This window comes from Prionailurus viverrinus, chromosome A2 (genome assembly GCF_022837055.1).
Source record: "Prionailurus viverrinus isolate Anna chromosome A2, UM_Priviv_1.0, whole genome shotgun sequence".
Lineage (NCBI taxonomy): Eukaryota > Metazoa > Chordata > Mammalia > Carnivora > Felidae > Prionailurus > Prionailurus viverrinus.
In genome coordinates, this window is record NC_062562.1 from 24146955 (window position 1) to 24166185 (window position 19231).

General features: G+C 36.7%; 1 protein-coding gene across 7 annotated transcripts in view; it reads right to left on the bottom strand.

The window, feature by feature from the left end:
* The window catches only part of TASOR (transcription activation suppressor), a 51348-nt gene extending 32507 nt beyond the window's left edge, over positions 1 to 18841 (bottom strand). For all 7 annotated transcript variants that reach the window (XM_047850369.1, XM_047850367.1, XM_047850368.1 and 4 more), the window contains exons 1-9: positions 18250 to 18841; positions 10142 to 10287; positions 8881 to 8973; positions 8140 to 8212; positions 7608 to 7699; positions 6785 to 6919; positions 3991 to 4115; positions 1599 to 1630; positions 759 to 864 (exon numbers count right to left, since the gene is read on the bottom strand). In XM_047850369.1, the coding sequence (XP_047706325.1) occupies positions 759 to 864; positions 1599 to 1630; positions 3991 to 4115; positions 6785 to 6919; positions 7608 to 7699; positions 8140 to 8212; positions 8881 to 8973; positions 10142 to 10287; positions 18250 to 18577 (1130 nt within the window). In that variant the 5' untranslated portion in view covers positions 18578 to 18841. The remainder of the gene's footprint in view (positions 1 to 758; positions 865 to 1598; positions 1631 to 3990; positions 4116 to 6784; positions 6920 to 7607; positions 7700 to 8139; positions 8213 to 8880; positions 8974 to 10141; positions 10288 to 18249) is intronic.
* Positions 18842 to 19231: the final 390 nt, after the last annotated feature.

The window sequence follows — 19231 nt, forward strand, 5'->3', positions numbered from 1 at the left end:
GAAAATTGAAAAAGTATGTTTGCCTCACCTGTATTTTTAACTCTAACAATGTTATCTCCTTTCCACCCACAACATACTATTAATATTAGACTTGATTCTAAAGAGGATTGGAAATGGGAAGCCCAGATATATAGAGAAGTAGATAGGAAGACTGGTAATATCACCAACCTTCCATTTTTAAGCCAGAAGCTAATCTTATACACCAATTTTCCTAACCACAAAGGATTAAAGGCTGTCCTTTTAAGACAATTTGAGTATGAATCCTGAAAGTAATCATCAAACATTTAATGAAGGCCCATAATGTTTGGGTGGTAGCAAAAGATCATTTTAGACCATTCTATTCTAATATATGCTGCACAGGACTGAAAACAGTCTATAAATTTTAACTTACCTCACCACATCAAAGAGGTTTCCAACAAAGAACTGATAACTTTTAGGTCTACCATGTTCAAATTGCTAAATGACAAATATATCTAATTAGGATAAAACTCTGAAAAATTACTTTTAAAATTTAAAATCATTCAGAAACTTTTATGCTATAAATGTATATGACTATTTAGCCCATTCTCAAACCAAGATAGAAAAGCAGAGGGCCCATTTTGCCAACTGTGTTTCCCAAGTTATCAATCTTTTAAAACAAATCGACATTTATATTGAAGTTCTTGTGGACCAAAGCAAAATTTAAATATAAGAATAAAAAGCAAAAGAAGAAACTATATTGAGCAACCGCTAATTGCTATTTCTTATAACATACTTACAGCTTGATAGGCAAAAAAGCACGAGTGGTTGACCTCAGAGAAATATAACACAAAAGCTTTCCTTTATTTAAAAGCTGTCCTTTCCACAAGGTGTAGTTAAATTTGTCTAAATAAAAAGAATGATATAATTCAGCCTCTAGCAGCCCAGAAGCAAATACATGTTTACTACAAATAAGGGAAAAACATCTATGACAACAAAAAACAAAAATCACACAAAAAACACCCATGACATTGCTATTTAGGAGAGAGTTCAAATAATAGGATTTTTGTTTCAGATATCTTTTCCCCTACAGGATTATTCCAGCTGCAAAAAATTAACAAATTTGTCTAAATGTCCTCATATCAGACAGTTGAAGAGCAAAGACCAAGCATTTACTGCCTTCTTATTTCACCCAAAGGAGACTATCTTACTATATTAAATCCAGTTAACTACACAAATCACAAATCCCCACAGCATCTCCTATCCTCTCTACTCACTTTCTTTTCATTGTGGAGAAACTTGATGACAGAAAATGTCAGTTTTGCTTTTAATCTTTTCTGTGTCTTCTAAATCCTAAACTTCTGATAAATGTATTTTAATTATCTAAGTTGTAAAGCTTGTTTGTTTACTTTTATCAAAGTGCTAAAATCCTTTGGTTTACTCATAGTTTCAGCAGCTTCTAAAGAAGACCTTATGCTTGGACAACCAAATGTTGATGCTATATCATAACATGGCCTCACCCCCTTTATCATACTTTGCAGATTTTTGTCCATTATAAAAATAAAGCAAAACACTAATTTTTTTACTTTATGTATTCTTCCAATTTATAAAACTAAAGGAAAATAATAAAAGAATCTTACCAGTGTTTCTATCTGCATTGAAACTGTTAGATCTACAAGTTTTAAAAAGAAAAGAAAACATTACTGATTGGTAACAAGAAAGTTAATATTCAGGATCTTGACATAAGCACTATTTCTAATGGCATAAGGTACAAGAAAAATTAAATCCTTTTTATCCAAGTGGGAAATACATATGAACTACTTATTACAACACTTAAAAATCTAAGTCTATATGAAGAAAACAATTACTTACTTGGCTCAAATGATCATATCTGTCCAAATTTATGGGAGCTATTTTCCCCAAAAATAGTCATCAGGAGAAAACAGAGTCCATTAAAGTCTCTGTGAATTACTTTATTTTGGTGATAAGATTTGAAAAAGTAGCCTCAAAATACACTTAAATGTATTTATTCATCATTCAATAAATATTTACCAAGTTCCTATTATTTACCAGGCACAGTTCTAGATAACAGGATTACCAGGATGAACAAAGCCCCTGCCTTCATAGAGTTTACAACCTCATGAAGATTCCAGGCAACAACCAAAAGTAGTATATAGTTTACCAGATGATGGTTTTAAGTGAAACCAGAAAAAGAGAAAGCAATAAGGTTATGGGGTTAAAAACAAAAATCATGAAAGGCCTCACTGATAAAGTCACCTTTAAGGAGAGATCTGATAAAGGTTTTTAGTGTAAACAATGTAGCTAATTGGGAAAAGAGAACAGTAAATGCAGAGGCCCTGAGGCAGAATGATTCATAGCAGCATTTGAGGTATAGCAAAGGTGTTCAAACAATGCTCATTTTTAAATGATATGGAGACCAAAAGATAGAATCGAAGAAGAGGCAAAAAAAAAAAAAAAATTAACACAGTTACAATTCCTGGAGGTATGACCTCATAATTACTAAGTGGTGGATGTCTTTTAAAGATTACTATCGAGGGGCGCCTGGGTGGCGCAGTCGGTTGAGTGTCCGACTTCAGCCAGGTCACGATCTCGCGGTCCGTGAGTTCGAGCCCCGCGTCAGGCTCTGGGCTGATGGCTCAGAGCCTGGAGCCTGTTTCCGATTCTGTGTCTCCCTCTCTCTCTGCCCCTCCCCCATTCATGCTCTGTCTCTCTCTGTCCCAAAAATAAATAAACGTTGAAAAAAAAAAATTAAAAAAAAAAAAAAAAAAAAAAAAGATTACTATCGAAAGGCCCTATTGTAAATTTATCATGGAAATCATAAACACAGAGCCACAAGAAAAATGAAAATCACAAGTGTCTGGATAACATATGAACTGCTACTTATGGCTATGGATGGATGGTTACCAAGGCTATTTGGTGACATGAAATAAGTGTGCTGGATCTCAAACAACTTAAAGAAAGACAAGATGATTTGATCTGGAAAAACAACCAAACCATGTGTTTCATGATATGTGGCTTTTTAAAAACAGTATTTCTAAATTAATAAGGCTCATACATAACTTTAAACAGACATTTGACCATTTCACCTACATCCCTATACATTTACTTATTCAATTTTACCAACATTTTTTCTGGAATCACCACATGGGCGAAACAATAAGGGAGACTACTTTGCATTTGGTCACTTTGTATTAAAGCTTATAAGAAATCATCAGTGGTACTCAACTCACTGAAAATCAGAATCACCTGGAAGCTTTTAAAATTACCAATGCCTAGGGAGGGCTAAGTTCGTTGATTCCCGCTTATGTCATGATCTCACAGTTTGTGAGATTGAGCCCCACATTGAGCTCTGCACTGACAGCACAGCCTGCTTGGGATTCTCTCTCTGCTCCTCCTGTCTCTCAAAATAAACAAACACTGAAAAAAAATTACCAATGCCTAGGCTCCTTAATACACATTTGATTTAATTTGTTTGAGGTAGGATCAGGGATCTTTTGTAGAAGCTCCTCATTTGTAGGAGAGCTAACACACAAAATTTCACTTTTTTTTAAAAGCTGCATTTTAGGGGCACCTGGGTGGCTCAGTTGGTTAAGCGTCTGACTTCAGCTCAGTCATGATCTCACGGCTCCTGGGTTTAAGCCCTGCATAGGGCTCTGAGCCCCCCCATAGCTCAGAGACTGGAGCCGCTTCGGATTCTGTGTCTCCCTCTCTCTCTCAAAAATGAATAAACATCAAAAAAAAATTTTTTTTAATAAATAAATAAAAGCTGCATTTTACTCAACTATGCAAACCTTCAATATCAAGAAAAAAAGGGTTAACTGGTGAGGTTTAAGTAAATTTTAGTTGCATATAAAGTACATTTTTCACACTCTACTTTTATAAGTCATCATAAACACTGTGCATCTAATGAGTTGCAAGGCAAGAAAAAAAATGGGAAGAAAAGAGTGTTCTAGGCCATGCAGGATATGTAAATTAGTATTCTGAATGATGTCTAAAACTCATGAGTCTTACCTTGATGAAGGTACAAACTTCGGAGTTTGTATATCATCTTTGTAAGTAAAAGATACAACGGCATATGGACACACATGTCTTGGTCTTCGCCTGAGTTCATCAAAGATATACTCATAAAAATAATACTAAAAATAAGAAAATGCAAAATTAACTTCTATAAAAAGACAAAAAGGTACAGAGTAGAATCTTTAGTTGCCTGACTTTAGAGAAACATAACACCATTTAAATATCTCTAACAGGAAGTATCTTTAAGCACTGCTTGTTAATTTATTTAAAATAATTTGCACTTTATATTCATTTTATGGTATAAAGTATTCTGCTTCTATCTCTCTACCTACCTACCTACCTACCTATCAATCAATCATGCCAGAGCACTAATAGGTACTTGAAAAAGTTATTACTAAAGAGCTGAGGGCTCGGTATGTGCAACAAATTTCCTCATAAAAATGTTACAAATGGACATTTATAAGCTCCAAGCCAGCCCAGAAAAGTCAATTCGATCCGAAAAGTAAAATGCTAAGGACACAATCTCAACCAAATCTAGTATTCTGTTCATTATTTCAAAAGAAAAATATATTCTTGGCTCTAACCACAGACTAACCAGAAAAAAGGAGGTAGAAGAGATTATGAACACAGGTGACAAACGTAGCTAATTGTCTTACTATCCATCTGCTTCTCCCCTTCACCTATTCACAGCATTCATTAGGGTTTTGTGACTCACAGGCTAGTGATTTTTTTTTTTTTTTTTTTGAGAGAGAGAGAGAGAGAGAGAGAGTGAGCAGGGGAGGGTCAGAGAGAGAGGGAGACACTGAATCCGAGGCAGGCTCCAGGTTCTGAGCTGTCAGCACAGAGCCTGACATGGGGCTCAAACCCACAAACTGGAAGATCATGACCCAAGCCGAAGTGGGACACCTAACCAACTGAGCCACCCAGGCACCAACCCAGACTAGTGATTTTCATTAAAAAGAATGCCCTGGTTTATAAAGAAAGCATTGTCCTTCAAAGTTTATTCCCTTGGGAAACTACTGATTTTCAATATTGTTGCTGCTCTAAAAATGCCTGGAAATTTTTTGGAAACATCAAGCCAGTTTACAAGTTCTGCTAGAAAAACCTACTGCTTTAAGAAAAGGGCGGGGGGGGGGGGGGGGGGGGGACTGGGTGGCTCAGTGGTTAAGCATCTCTTGACTTCAGCTTACAAGGTTCCTGAGTTTGAGCCCCACATCCAGTTCTGCACTGATGGCACAGAGCCTGCTTAGAATTCTCTCTCCTTCTCTTTGTCCCTCTCCCACATTTGCTCATGTGCACGCTCTCTCTCTCAAAAACAACTATACAAAAAAAAGAAAAAGAAAAGCCTATTGCTACCTTCTCCAACTACTGTTCAGAAGGCAAACAAACAAGTCAGCCCAGACATCTTTGGTGAACATAATTTTTGCTGAAAGCCCCCAACAATACGTCTTGCCCATTCAGAGTCTTCAAAAAGTCAACTATACATTTCAATTAAAAAAAGTTTCAAGGAGGGGCGCCTGGGTGGCGCAGTCGGTTAAGCGTCCGACTTCAGCCAGGTCACGATCTCGCGGTCCGTGAGTTTGAGCCCCGCGTCGGGCTCTGGGCTAATGGCTCAGAGCCTGGAGCCTGTTTCCGATTCTGTGTCTCCCTCTCTCTCTACCCCTCCCCTGTTCATGCTCTGTCTCTCTCTGTCCCAAAAATAAATAAAACGTTGGAAAAAAAAAAAAAAAAAAAAAAAGTTTCAAGGATATCTGGTTGGCTCAGTCAGTACACTGTGTAACTCTAGATCTGGAGTTCATGAGTTCAAGCCCCATGTTGGGTGTAGAGATTAAGATTACTTAAAAAAAAACAACAACAACAAACCACACACAAAAAAAAAAAAACCACAAAAGCTTCACTCACACTCACAATTTTTTTTTTTTTTAAGGAGCTGGGTGTGAAGCCTGCTTGAGATTCTCTCTCTGGAGAATCCTGAACCTCAGAGAATATGGCAGCAATGGCCAACACCATGATTCACCTGGTGAAACATGAGGAAAGGACCTTGCTAACTTGTCCCCAGACTCCTGACCAATCAAAACTGTACAATAATAAATTTGTGTTGTTTTAAGCCACTAAATTTGTAGTAATTTGTTATGCAGCAATAAAAAACTAGTACAATGAAACAAACAAAAAAAGGTTCTCTCCCTTGACCCCGCCTGCGCGTGTGCACTTCCAAAACAAAATGACTAAAATTTGGTAAATATTATACTTTTAAGTACCTGTAGTTTACTGTATTATCAATTATATCTGAATAAAACTTACATCTTAGAAAACTCTAAGTTTGTAGTCTTAGAAAAACGTTAAAATAAAAAATATCAAATCAACAGTGCAAAATTACATCAATTAAGGTAATTCAAGGGGCTTCAACTTTACCTTGAAGAATGAGTAGTATTTTATTAGACAGGATATCTTTCTAGGCCAGGATCTAGGCCAAGAGAAGCCTAGGCTTCAAATAAAATGAGGTTTACTGAGGGCAGCAATCATACAAAACATCAGCTTGGAAGGAAGAACTAGACTAAGGAATGTATTACTTTGTTAAGTCTGGGGAGCCACAAGACTTAGGTTTCTGAATGGTCTTGAAAACACGGAACAAACAGTAGTGAGAAACACTGGAGTCTGGTAGTGTTATATGGACACCAGAGGTTAGACTGGTGTGGTGGCAGAAGGTACAGAAAAGGAGACATTTTAAAGGATTTGATGACAAAACAGATATGAAGTCATTAACACTGAAATGAATCCAGGCACTTACCTGGGTAAGCTCATAGGCTCTGTAAGCCAAAAGTGATGTAACTCTATTGGCATTCTTTGACACGTGACATTCATGTTTCGGCGTTGGGTCCAAAGCACTTTTATTTAATATAGACTCCAAACTTTTAATTTTACCCTAAAATAAAGAAAACCTTTTAAGTCCACCTAACCTAATTATTGACTATATGACATTACAAAATACCTCTCTGAATACAGATCACCTATGACAACAGTTCTTTCCTTTAATACCTGGTAACACTCAACACTTTTTACCAATATTGAAGCAGTAAAAAGGAGTTAACCATGAAAAAAAGTGCTGTTTGAATTTAATAACAAGGAAATAAAAAAATTTTTCTTTAAATGTTTATTTTTGAGAGAGAGAGAGAGAGAGAGAGAGAGAGAGAGACAGACAGACCATGAGCAGGGAAGGGGCAGAGAGAGAGGGGAGACACAGAATCCGAAGCAGGCTCCAGGCTCTGAGCTGTCAGCACAGAGCCTGATGCGGGGCTCGAAACCACAAACCGTGGATCATGACCTGAAGTCGGACGCTCAACCGACTGAGCCACCCAGGCGCCCCAAGGAAATAAAAATTTTATTCACAACACTGTTCATTAGCCTAAATGACATTACCAGTTGTATTACCTCTTCATTCTTTTCTTTGGAAAGGAAGTCAAATAGATTAAAGATGGCAAACCACTCTTCAAAGTATGTTTATCTACTAAATAAAGCAAGCATCAATTTTAATCAAACTCCTAAAGACAGAGCCAACTAAAATCCAAACCAAATGCTGTCTTTGATATATGAAATGTAAAAGTTAAAATTACCTTCATTATTTTAAAAATAACAACATCGCCCACTGCCCCAGCTTCCAAAGGGTTAGCTTGTAATAAATCAGCATACTTAGAAAGATAGATACCTAGTAAAGAGGGAAAAATTAAAGAATTTGAATAAGGGCACAAATACTAAAAAGAAAATTCAAACATTTAATCTAATGATGAGAGAAAAAGTATGACAACTTAAAAAAAAATGTAATGGCAGTAAAGACAGTGGATATTAATCCAAAGCAAAACAAACAAAAAACAAAACCACAAAACAACAAAAAAACCTGTGAAACTATCCAAATTTCTCAAAATCACCAGGACTGAGTTAAAAAAATAATAATCTTTGATCAATTTGAAGTATGCAAATCAGAAACAAAGGGTAAAACTGGTTTTACGCTGCATAACCTCAAACTATCCTCCTTTTTCTGAGAACGTGACAAAGCAAACATGAATTTAATTATAAGGACTGCAACAAAATTAAACATGTTTAAGTGGCAACTTAATAATAGATAAATGAAAAAAAAAAAAAGATTACCCATGGAAGGACTGCCAAGAATGGTTATTTTGGACTGGCCCACCTGTAATCCTTTTTCACATATGCTTTGCACCTAAATAAACAAAACACTTCATCTTGCGATCATAATACATTTAAAACATGAAAAGATAATTTATAAACTTGTTTTAAATAAAATACAAGCTCCTAAACCCTATAAGTTCTACATTATAGAAATTTTATACACATGACAATTTATGACTAAATATCAGTGTGAAACTGGCTTATGCTTCCAATGTAACCATAGCAGATATCCATTTTTGTTTATACTAGGTGTGACAGATACTCAGAATTCATGCCACTCGTATATACAAACATTCCCTTTTAAAGAGAATTAGAACTGGCAAAACATTTAAAGAAAAAGTAACTCCACCTACACAACTTTAATTAAAGGAGACAAAACAGCTTCTAGTACATATAATCAACAATACAGAAGATAATCTACTTTAATAAAGAGAAAATTATTATCAAGCACATCCTAGGCAAAGAAAATAGGCTTGGTCAGAGAAAAAATAAGCACATTTGAAAAATAAATTACATAACAATGAAATATCTTGCCCTACTAAATCATTTCTTCCACATATAGATCCATTTACACATATCATTTATAGTAAAATGTAAAACATTAGTTTATAATTACCAAGTGTATTGTTCACACTGCAAAATTAGTAACTTACAGTGGAAACATCCTCAAATTGTTTTTTATAAAAGGAGTTCACACACCTGATATCGATCAACCATAAGAAATGCATAGGATTCCGAAAGTTCTTTATCCAAACGACCATCAAACTTCAGTTCTCTTCGCTTTTCAGTGAACTAAATAAAATAAAATCTGTAATAACTCCTTAGCATGTGATTACGTCTTTCAAGCTAATAGCTTCAGGAATTTTATTTCTAAGAAATCCCAAATGTAACCAAAGCAGAAATGATCTTTTCTCTCCCTATAATTTCCATGCTTCAATTAATTTTTACCCCATTATAACTAGCTCTTTATACCTTGTAATAATCAAATAAACATCTAATATCTATGAATTTTAACTAAATGTCTACTAAAATTTTGCCATATTCCAACTCTCCCACAGATTTTTAAGTTAATAGTTACCTCTGGATCTCTCATTTTACATAACATGGTACACTGCATAAAGTAGGTGGTTTAATAAATCTCTGCGGAATGGCCAACTTCTGGACTATAAACTCAATTAGGACAAGGAAAAATGTTTTCTTTATAACTACATTCTCAATGCCAAGTACATAAGATGTACTCCATATATATTTCCTGGATAAAAGTGACATCCTCTAAGTATAAGTCAACTGCAAGTCACCCAAACTGCTTTCACTTTTAGATACAAGCAAATGGATATACATTCAAAATATGGAACATACATCTAAGAGATTTATATGCAGTATTCAGGCCATTACTGATGTTCAGTAATTAAAGAATTATTAGACAAAATTTTCATATAAAGTTAATAAATAACCCCTATCACACCCTAAAATCACATCAAACTATCAAGGTTTTAATTTTCTCAAGTAGCCAGTAACTTCAGGGATTCCTTCGAAGTTCAATTCTGGTAGCACTGGGTTGACCACTTTACAAAAGTACAAAATTAATAGTAGTTCATGTGCATTAGAAAGCAACAAACACAAAATATTTCTAAACATCTCATTTGTATTACTGCAGAATTCCTCATTCTGGCTTTTCCTAAAAACGTTTATAATCTACATGAAACTTAAATTTACTATCTTACATACTTAACTATTCCCCTTTGTTTACTTTTTTTTTTTTTTAAGTTTTATTTATTGGGTGCCTGCATGGCTCAAACTCACGAACCGTGAGATCATGAACTGAAGTCAGACACTTAAACTGAATGAGCCACCCAGGTTCTCCCAAAACTAGCATTTTTAAAGAAAAGGAACATAAAACAACTTCCAGGCTATTAACTGGTTATGAAGAATCTTACAATAAGTACTATTTAAAACTTACCTCCTTTTCCAAAAGTTCATTATGTATCAAGCAAGCACGTTTGTAGTTAAAATTTGTTACTGAGGTTGGTTCAAGGTAAGATGAATGGAGAATATTTAGAACGTCTTCAAATTCTCGAGAGCCTGGAGTTAATGGCTGAAAAAGTGCTAAAACAAAACAAAACAAACATTAATTTTAAGATTATTCCTTCTTAAGCGTAATTTCTTAAACTTTTGTGGGCTTACTATAACTTTTAAATAAGGTTGAAATAAGGCATCAAGGCTAATTTTGTGATATTCAAAAGAAACACATATTAACAGAGAGAAAATAAAAATCAATTGCCTACATTGTTCAGTTCCTTCAGCAATAAGTATCTGGCCGTTACACATGCACGAGCAGGTTACAATTTTGCAAACCTTAAGAATGTTACATCAGGCAACTTTAATTGCATAAAGACTCTCATAAGAAAGAATCTGTGCATAAGCTCAACTTGTCTCCACTCCTTTTTTTATGTTACACTGAAATAGGTCTAGGACCATTTACTTGAGCAAACTAAATGCTTACAGCATAAATGAATGCATAAAAACATTTAAGATACTTATGTATCTATATAATAAAACTACCCTACCTGGTTTTTAGTACTAACATTAGAATAAAATACACTGCATCCATTGGCTTCTTGTATTACCAATACAAAGTAGTGGGACATTATGAAAGCTTAGTGAAATGGAAAGATGTAGAGCTCTGGAGTGAAGCATGGACACAAATATCAGATCTAGCATTTACTAGCTTTGTGGAAGTCCCTGGGTAAATCAATTCACTTAACCAAAAATAAGCTCAGTTCTCCTACCTGTAAGAATTCATTCCAGCTATCCTAATAACCACTAAATTCTACATGCCACACATGATACAATACACAGAAAAAGCTCTAAGCACAACATCTGTTGTTCAAGTAAGACAATAAAAGTTTTTACTCCCCACACCTACAACTATTCCACAACCCATTTAATTTTTAAAATACTTAAATATCCACTTGTTCTTAGACCAGTGGATTACTGGTCTAATAATTTCAAATTTCCACTTCATGCATGAAATAGTTTAACTTAATAATAAATTTCAAGAATCTATGTACATAAAATTTCCCCAAGCCAAAAAAGGAACTACTTATATTTCACTGTATATAGAAGTATTCATTCATAGAACTTGTTACCCTGTGTTACCTTAATTTCTTTTGAGGTACTATTTCTAAAGAGTCAATAAATTTCACGGTCAAAATACTTTTAGGCTACTACTAAAAATTGTACGTACTCTTAACAGTACTAGACAGCAAATAAGATATTTTCACCGTATTTTCTAAACATACTATTAGGCTTTAAAGGACATGTCAAATGACATATCCATCCATCCCTTCACCAAACCATGTATATTATTACAAAAGTGTCTGTAAAACTGTAATGTGTGTATAAATGTGTATATCGATGACAAAATGTGTATATACGGTGCCCACTACTTTGGGATCGCACACTAAAATAAAGAAATAAAGCCAACATAGTTATAATGCAATGAAGACACTGACTAGGGTTAATCAGAAAAAAAAAAAAAACAAAAAAAAAAAACAAAAAAAAAAAACCTCAAATACAACAATTAAACACAAAGTGTCCTATAATCAAATTTGTAGCAGATGAATACATTCAATAATCTACTGTTGTAACCTCTACTGTTGTAACCTCCAGAGAGCCAGAACCATATGTGCTTTATTACTCTACCTTTATTATATGCCAGTAGCTAGAACTGTGAGCACTGGACCCAAGTAAGTTGAATAAGTTTGTAAAGAAAGTGAGAATAAACTTTCTCAATGATTTTTATACTGAGGGGTGCCTGGGTGGCTTAGTTGGTTAAACAGCTGACTTTGGCTCAGGTCATGATCTCATTATTCATGAGTTCAAGCCCCACATCAGGCTCTCTGCTGGCAGCACCAAACCTGCTTCAGATTCTCTATCCTCCTCTTTGCCCCTCCCCCACTTGCATTCTCTTTCAAAATAAACTTAAAAAAAAGTTTATACTGAATACAAACATATTCTACACCTACCAAAGTATCATTGCTGTGTCATCTTAAATTAAGTCCCACAGATTCAATAATTCAGTAATATGTAAAACAAAATATAAGCTCTGAAATAAATCCTCTTAAGTCAAAATCAGTTTTACAGAATAGGAAAAAACATCTTTTTGACTGTCCCCAACTAAATTGGGAAAAACTTGGCAAGGAGAACAGCATGTATTTGGAATAGTCTTTATAGGCTTTCACATCCAAAATGGGTTAAGCATGATTTCAAAAATTGGGTTTTATGCACGATTCCTTTTTTTGTTGTTTCTAAGTGACTTCAGACATCTAAAATGCTCCTTCTGCAAAAGTTTCATGTGGCTTTAAACTTCTATGAAATCTTACAAGTCTACATAAAGCATTTTCCTTAGTTAAGCTGTCCCAACACTATTTTGACTATCAATCTAATCATATGGGGAAAATTTCATCATATAAGTTTATAGAGAAATTAACATTCCAATTATCAGAAAAGTACTTAACATTTGTTTCATTCCAAAGCAATGTCCTATAGTCATGTCAAGTGTCCTCAAGTAGACTGCCAGTGGGGGGAAAACATTCTTGTGAATGAAAATATAGAAAAAGATGCCTGTGTCCTAGTTATTTTATATATCAAATGATTCCATTGGCTTTACTAGTTAGGCCAAAGTTGTAATTTCTCTTTTTCCTCCCAGTTTTCATTTCTACAAAAATAAAATTATGCTGTTAACTCTTTTTAAGGATTTCAAGTCAAAGTGCTGGTAATCATAATTAGAAATTTAACAAGTTTTTGTTCTGAATGTACATTCCCTAGTGGCCTATTTTGTCCTTAATAATCCTCTTAACACTCCACATCCCTTGGTCAACATATCCTATCACTTCTCTTAAAGAAAACATGTATACATCATAATCTTAATTATAGGCCATTATTTGAGGCAATTAATAAACAACCCTGTGATTATCCAAATGGGGAACAGAACATTTTATATGATAATTATTTCACTTATGAAAAGTCAGTATCCAATATATTGTTTTCTGGATTCTGACAATTACGGAGTCTAACCACTAGTGGGTCATTATTACTATTTAGATAACTATACTAAGAGCTTTACATAAATGATCTCACTTAATCATTAAAACCATCCTACTTAGTTCAATTATACTCATTTCACAAATGAACCTGAGAGCTAACAGCCAATATGACCCAAGGTTACATAGTTGTGAATAACAGGGCAGGTAGGATTCAAATTCAGGCTGCCTAGCTCCAAATCTTATATCCTGAACTCTAAGTAGAAGGTGTGTGTGTGTGTGTGTGTAAGAGCTGAAACTGATCATTACAGAACTGGGAGAATAAAATTGTTTCTTCATTTTAGACCAAGAAATCATATAGAACACTTAGACACAGAAAATTAGGTATTAAAGAAAAAGAACTTGATGTCCAGGATTATGCTCTTTCTACCCTCTTATGTGTCTCTTCTATCAGATCTCTTGTTTTTCTCATTTTAATAGAGCCAAAAGCCAACGTGCCCTTTTTAGGGTTCTAAAGGTTAACAGAAGTAACCATAGTTCCTCCACACACCGAGAAACACGATTTTGCTTATTTATAGGATTTCCATAACATACATGTCAGAAATGAGTTGATGTACATAATTTACAAGGTTTCCTTATGGACAAAATTGATAATAGATGTTTTATGGGACTGAAGAACAGATTTAAAAAGACATTAGGAGATTTATAATTCGGACAAGGAAAATGGATCACAAAATTAGAACTAGAATTCAGGTCTCCTGACTCCATACTATCTATACTATCATTAAATATTTTTTACTACTGGTAGCATACAAATATATATTGAATTTAATGTTCTATTTAAGCAGTTGGAATAGACATAAAATTTAAGTCATGCAACAGCTTTGTTCCTTTGTCAAAGGAACAGTTTTCAATTACTTTTACCAATTTACTTAGTGTAAATGCCAATCTTTATGTTTGTATTACGATTTATGTATATATGTAAAACAAAAAACCCATCTATATATATATGTAAAAATAAGCTAAACTTTTAAAAGATAGACCACTATTATCAAAACATATAAATAGCCAATGTGAAATAAACATTCCAATTTAAAGTAACTAATTCATGGAAGAAAAGGAAATAGCCAAGAGTAGGCTGCAGATCATGTGTGTTCAATTCTCTGAATCCATCTCTCTGATGTCTAGCCATTTGTTCCTTCCAATAATTTATCTGAAAGATATTTTAAAAATCACTTTTCTCCAGTCTAATAAAATTGCTAAAGACATAATGCTTTAGGAATGGACGTTTCATCTCTAAATCAAGATTGAACACAATACAGAATTAAGAACGAATATGCTGGCAGAGAACTAGAGAAACAAGTACAAATATGACTAAAACTAAAAACTATTGACTTTTTCTGGCCCAGGGAATAGGTCAAAGAAAATTTTACTTACATTACTTAAAATTGATACACACCTATCAAATGTTTTATGTGGATAACTGGATTCTGCCTATACTTCCCTGCTTACCTGTAGATAGAGAAATCTGTGGTACTTAGAACCCAGTCATTCATATACAACTACTGAAACACGATGCAAATTTCCATAAAGGAAACTTTGCTCCAAGTCTTAAAAAAGACAACTGCAAATTCTGTGGGAAAAGATGGGTGCTGGGGAGGAGAATTAGCCATTAATTGTGCTAGCCTAGACCAGTATGGACGCAGGTGCATGAGAAGTTAGTCTTGTGTCCTACAGAAAAAAAACATTGACCAATAAACACTTTCCAGAAAATGAATCATCACTACTTCATGTCCCAAGAACTTTGGAGGGAAAAATTATATCAAATTGCCAATTTTAATTTACTTTTAATGACTTATAGTATTAGATTTTAGAGTAAAAGAAGGCAATAGAGAAACATCTACCGACAAAATCCAATTGTACAATTTGGTTAAATATAAGAACAGTGCCTCTTTACACTATAGAAGAGCCCAGCCAATAAACAACACAACATACATCAAAGAGTAAAATTTTACCCTTCCAGTCAAGTTAGGTCATTTAATCTGTCACCACAGATTAAATGTGTTAATTTCATAATGAACATAATTTCTGAATCTCAAAATACCCCAGAGATGAAGACATACTAAATATATCTCAGTTTAACATTGGTTAAAAAATTTAATAGGTCAAATCAAAAGCTAACAAGAGCACTTATATTACAAAAAAAGAAGTCTTGCTACAGTTTGTGTAATGATAAGTACTGTACACCTAAATTCAAATTCCAAGTTCAAGTTGGAATTTGTGTGACCTTGGGCAAGTTATTTAACTTTTCAATACTTCGGTTTCCTCATCTGTAAAATGGGAATAGTACCTACTACATAGAATTTGGTCCACACATGTAAACTGCCTTAAACACGCCCACAACTTACTAAGCACTATAAAGTGTTTGCCACTACCATTAATTAGAATGGCAGTATTCTGCATGTTATGCTACTGTCGAGACAAGGAAACGAACTTTGAGTCAGCAAGCTATACTCACATATATCTGAGGTACCATAATCAAGTCATGTTAAGTTTCACTGGAAACGCACAGTCACAAGCACAGGTCTGCCATATTAAAATATGAATGCAACAGAATCTTTGATACTGGAAGGTTCAGAGGGATCTCCTGAAAATGATTTAATAGTCATGATAAAAGACTCCTGTGACCACAACTAGTATCTAGCCACATCCTATACGTAAAGTGATACCTTTCAAGCCTTTCAAGAGGCAAAGATGTGGGGATGAAGTGCGAAATTAACAGTACCTGCTATACCATTTCTAATAAAACTTTCTTTTTAAAATAATGAAAAGTTGAATTTTTCTATTAAATTCTATCACCAAGCACTAACTTCTTTCAGTTTGGATAGGATAAAGTCCATGGTGGTAAAATACCTGCTTGTTTAAGTTTTAAAAGCTCTAGTTAAGTCGTTATTGAATTATTTGAACAGCTGCTGCTTAGTGCATCAATTATTTTCACTAAATACGAAGAAAGTCCAGTGTGTTTTATTTTCCTTAGCTATAACTTCCCCAAGGTTGACAACCTTTTGCCTCTACATGAAAATGGAAAACAAATTTTCCCCATGGAGCATCAGACTCGGGGGAGAAAACAGCTAGATTTTATATTTCCTAATTCCTCAATTATTTCCACTTTTAGTGTGTTCAAATAAAGTTCTATTTTACAGCAACCTCTGGATTTACCTAACTAAAAAAAATACATGTAAACAGTGCCTTTTAACATTTCCTGGTGACTTCCCTCATTTCAAACCAAACTATGAGGCTTTCTACACCAATATTCTGGTCCTATCAAAAGTTTTAAAAGATGGTACATCCATTGTTTATGGTGTAACATAAACCATATTCTTGGGCACTTAAAAATGAAAGAAAAAAGGAAAGAAAAAAAAAGAAAAGAAAGAAATAGAGGAAAAAGAGAAAAATGGACTTCAAAATTTTATCAAGCTACGAACAAGAGAAAAGTTCAATCTCCTACCTCATAAACCAGAGGCCACGTGAATGTACTTCCAACCTATTCTCTAGCAATTGATTAATTTGGGAAGAACACCTAACTTTCCTCATATAGGCTGTACCATACATCTTGACTAAATAAACCAAAATAATGGACAGCCTTGACCTTTACAAATATCCCCTTGAACTCTAAAATACATTACATTAATTCACCTAAAAGATATTTCTAGAAACATTCCTCATGCTAGTGGGCAAAAGGTAACTTCATCTTTGTCAACATGGTTTCTGACACCAAGGATTTCCTTGGTTTTCTCATCCAAAAAGAAATTAAGTTTGATTTTATTTGTATCTTCCGGATACAAGGCTCTAACAATTTCAGTTGTGCAAATGGGAGGTGGTTAAGCACATGGAAAAAAGAAGCACATGCTTCAATCAAGATTCCACGTCTACTAAGACTTTAATTACAAATAAAAAAGCATTCTGCAAATAAAAAATTCCTATTATTTCCCAAAGTAAATCATGAAAACCTGAACCATGAGGTAAAACAAAAAGAGACTTTAAGTTGACTAAGTCCAAATCACTGGAGAGTCAAAAACAGTGTAATAGAAAACCATACTACTACTTTTGATCTCCATTAGAAATGTGTCCCAATATAGCATTGTTTTAAAAACGTAAAAGTAGTTCATGTAACTATTCCCATATTGGTTCCAAAAAGTAGACTGGCCTTAAAAAAAAACAAAAAACAAGTGACTGGCCTTAAAAAAACCAAAAAACCAACTTAAGTTCTCTCATCTGCAAGATCAAGTTGGTGACTCTTGGGCATAAGCTAACTTCTATTTTTTCCATAGGGAAATTACTGCACCAAGAACCTACCTTCCCATTCTTCTCAAATACAAGAGAAAACATACCAAAGTTTGGATTTAAAGAGAGACCTATTTTAATCTAACGCTTGAACAAGGGGGGAAAAATCTACATGGAAATGAAGTGTGATGGAAGACAGCAGTGTGCATGGATCACATCTAATGGAGATTTCTAAACAAGGGGAGACGCTGACATCGAGCAAATTTCAAGTAGACACTTCTAGCTGAAGAATTTCCATAGGGAGAAGCACTTGTGGTCCTCTGAATGCAATGGCCTTGGAGAAAGCCCCAGAATCCACGGCCAAGGGCTATTTCCAGAGTGAGACTTGTCAGAAGCATCCTGAGGAGGACACACCAGCTTCTGTGCCTTCAGGGGTTGGGAGGGAGGGGCGCCGAGCACCATCTTTCCTCTCTGGGAGCTGCAGCCTTACGGACAAGCTTCAAACCTGAGCTACTTCCAACTTCCACGGGGAGAGGGGGAGCAGGGGAGCGTGGTTCCACCGCTTTCCTCTCGCACCAGGCGCAGCAGCTGGGTGGCCGTGGCAGTGAGGGGAGAGGCGGCTGGCGCTGCATGCGTGTTTACGTGTCTCGGATGGGTGTGGGAAGAGGAGACAGAGAGGTTCTAATGAAAAGATGGAGGGGAGAGAGAAAGAGGGGTTGGGGGAGAGGGGAAGCACCACCTTTCTTTTCTCTGCTCTTCCTGGGGATCTGAAAACTCCTCCTAACGGGTCTTTCGGGCTCTTCGGGGCCTTTGGGCACAGCGGCCGCGCCCGCCTCAGACGAGTCCTGAGTCTGCTCGTGGCTGACGCTCGGGGCGGCCGAGGCCGCTGCTGTCTCCTCAGGCCCGGCGCCGCCGCCGGGCTCCGCGATGCTGAGGCCGCCGCCGCCATTTTGTGGGGAGGACTCAAGCTCCGGAAGCGCCTGCTTCATCTCGTCGTCCCCGCCGCCGCCACTTTCCCAGCTCGCGTCCGTCGGCGGAGAGGCCTCCGTCTCCCCAGCAGTCGCCATCGCGCCGGCGTGAAGAGCTCCGGGAAGCTTCTGCCGGCAAGGTCGGCGGGGGTGGGGGGAAGGGGCGACGGGCCGGCCTCGCTGCCGAGCTGCTCTCAGCCCACCCACCCCCTTCCCCCCGTGGCCGCGGACCCCGGTCCCGACCCAACAGCCTCTCCGGGGCCCCAACGCCGGCGCCCCAACCGTGCCGCCCGCCCTAGGAGCCGCTCCTCGCTCGGGCAGTTCTTCTGCCGGCCCCCGCCACTCAACGTGCTGGCGTCGGGGCCGGGAGGGGGCGGGGCCGTCGCGGGCCTCTCCGCCAATGGGGGCGCGGTGCCCGCCTCCGCGGGTGCGGATAGACAGCGCTGGGGGGCGGAGCCTCGGGGCGCCCGAGCCCGCCAAAAGGGGCGACCGCAACGCCCTGCGAATACCTCGACGCCGCGGACCGCTGCGGGGTGGACAGGGCTTACCGCGAGCTGCGAGTTCTCGGACCGCGCCTAGCCAGCGCCGCAGGCGAGGAAGGCGCGTCTGATAGGTCCCGTGAGCTCAGGCGTCGCCTGTCTTAGCGAGATAACGGCCCTTCCCCCGGCACGAGTTCCCTCAGCCAAAACAGGATTCAAGCAGTGGATGCAGGATGAACCCGGCTTTGTGAAGTATTTGCGTGCATAGATAGAC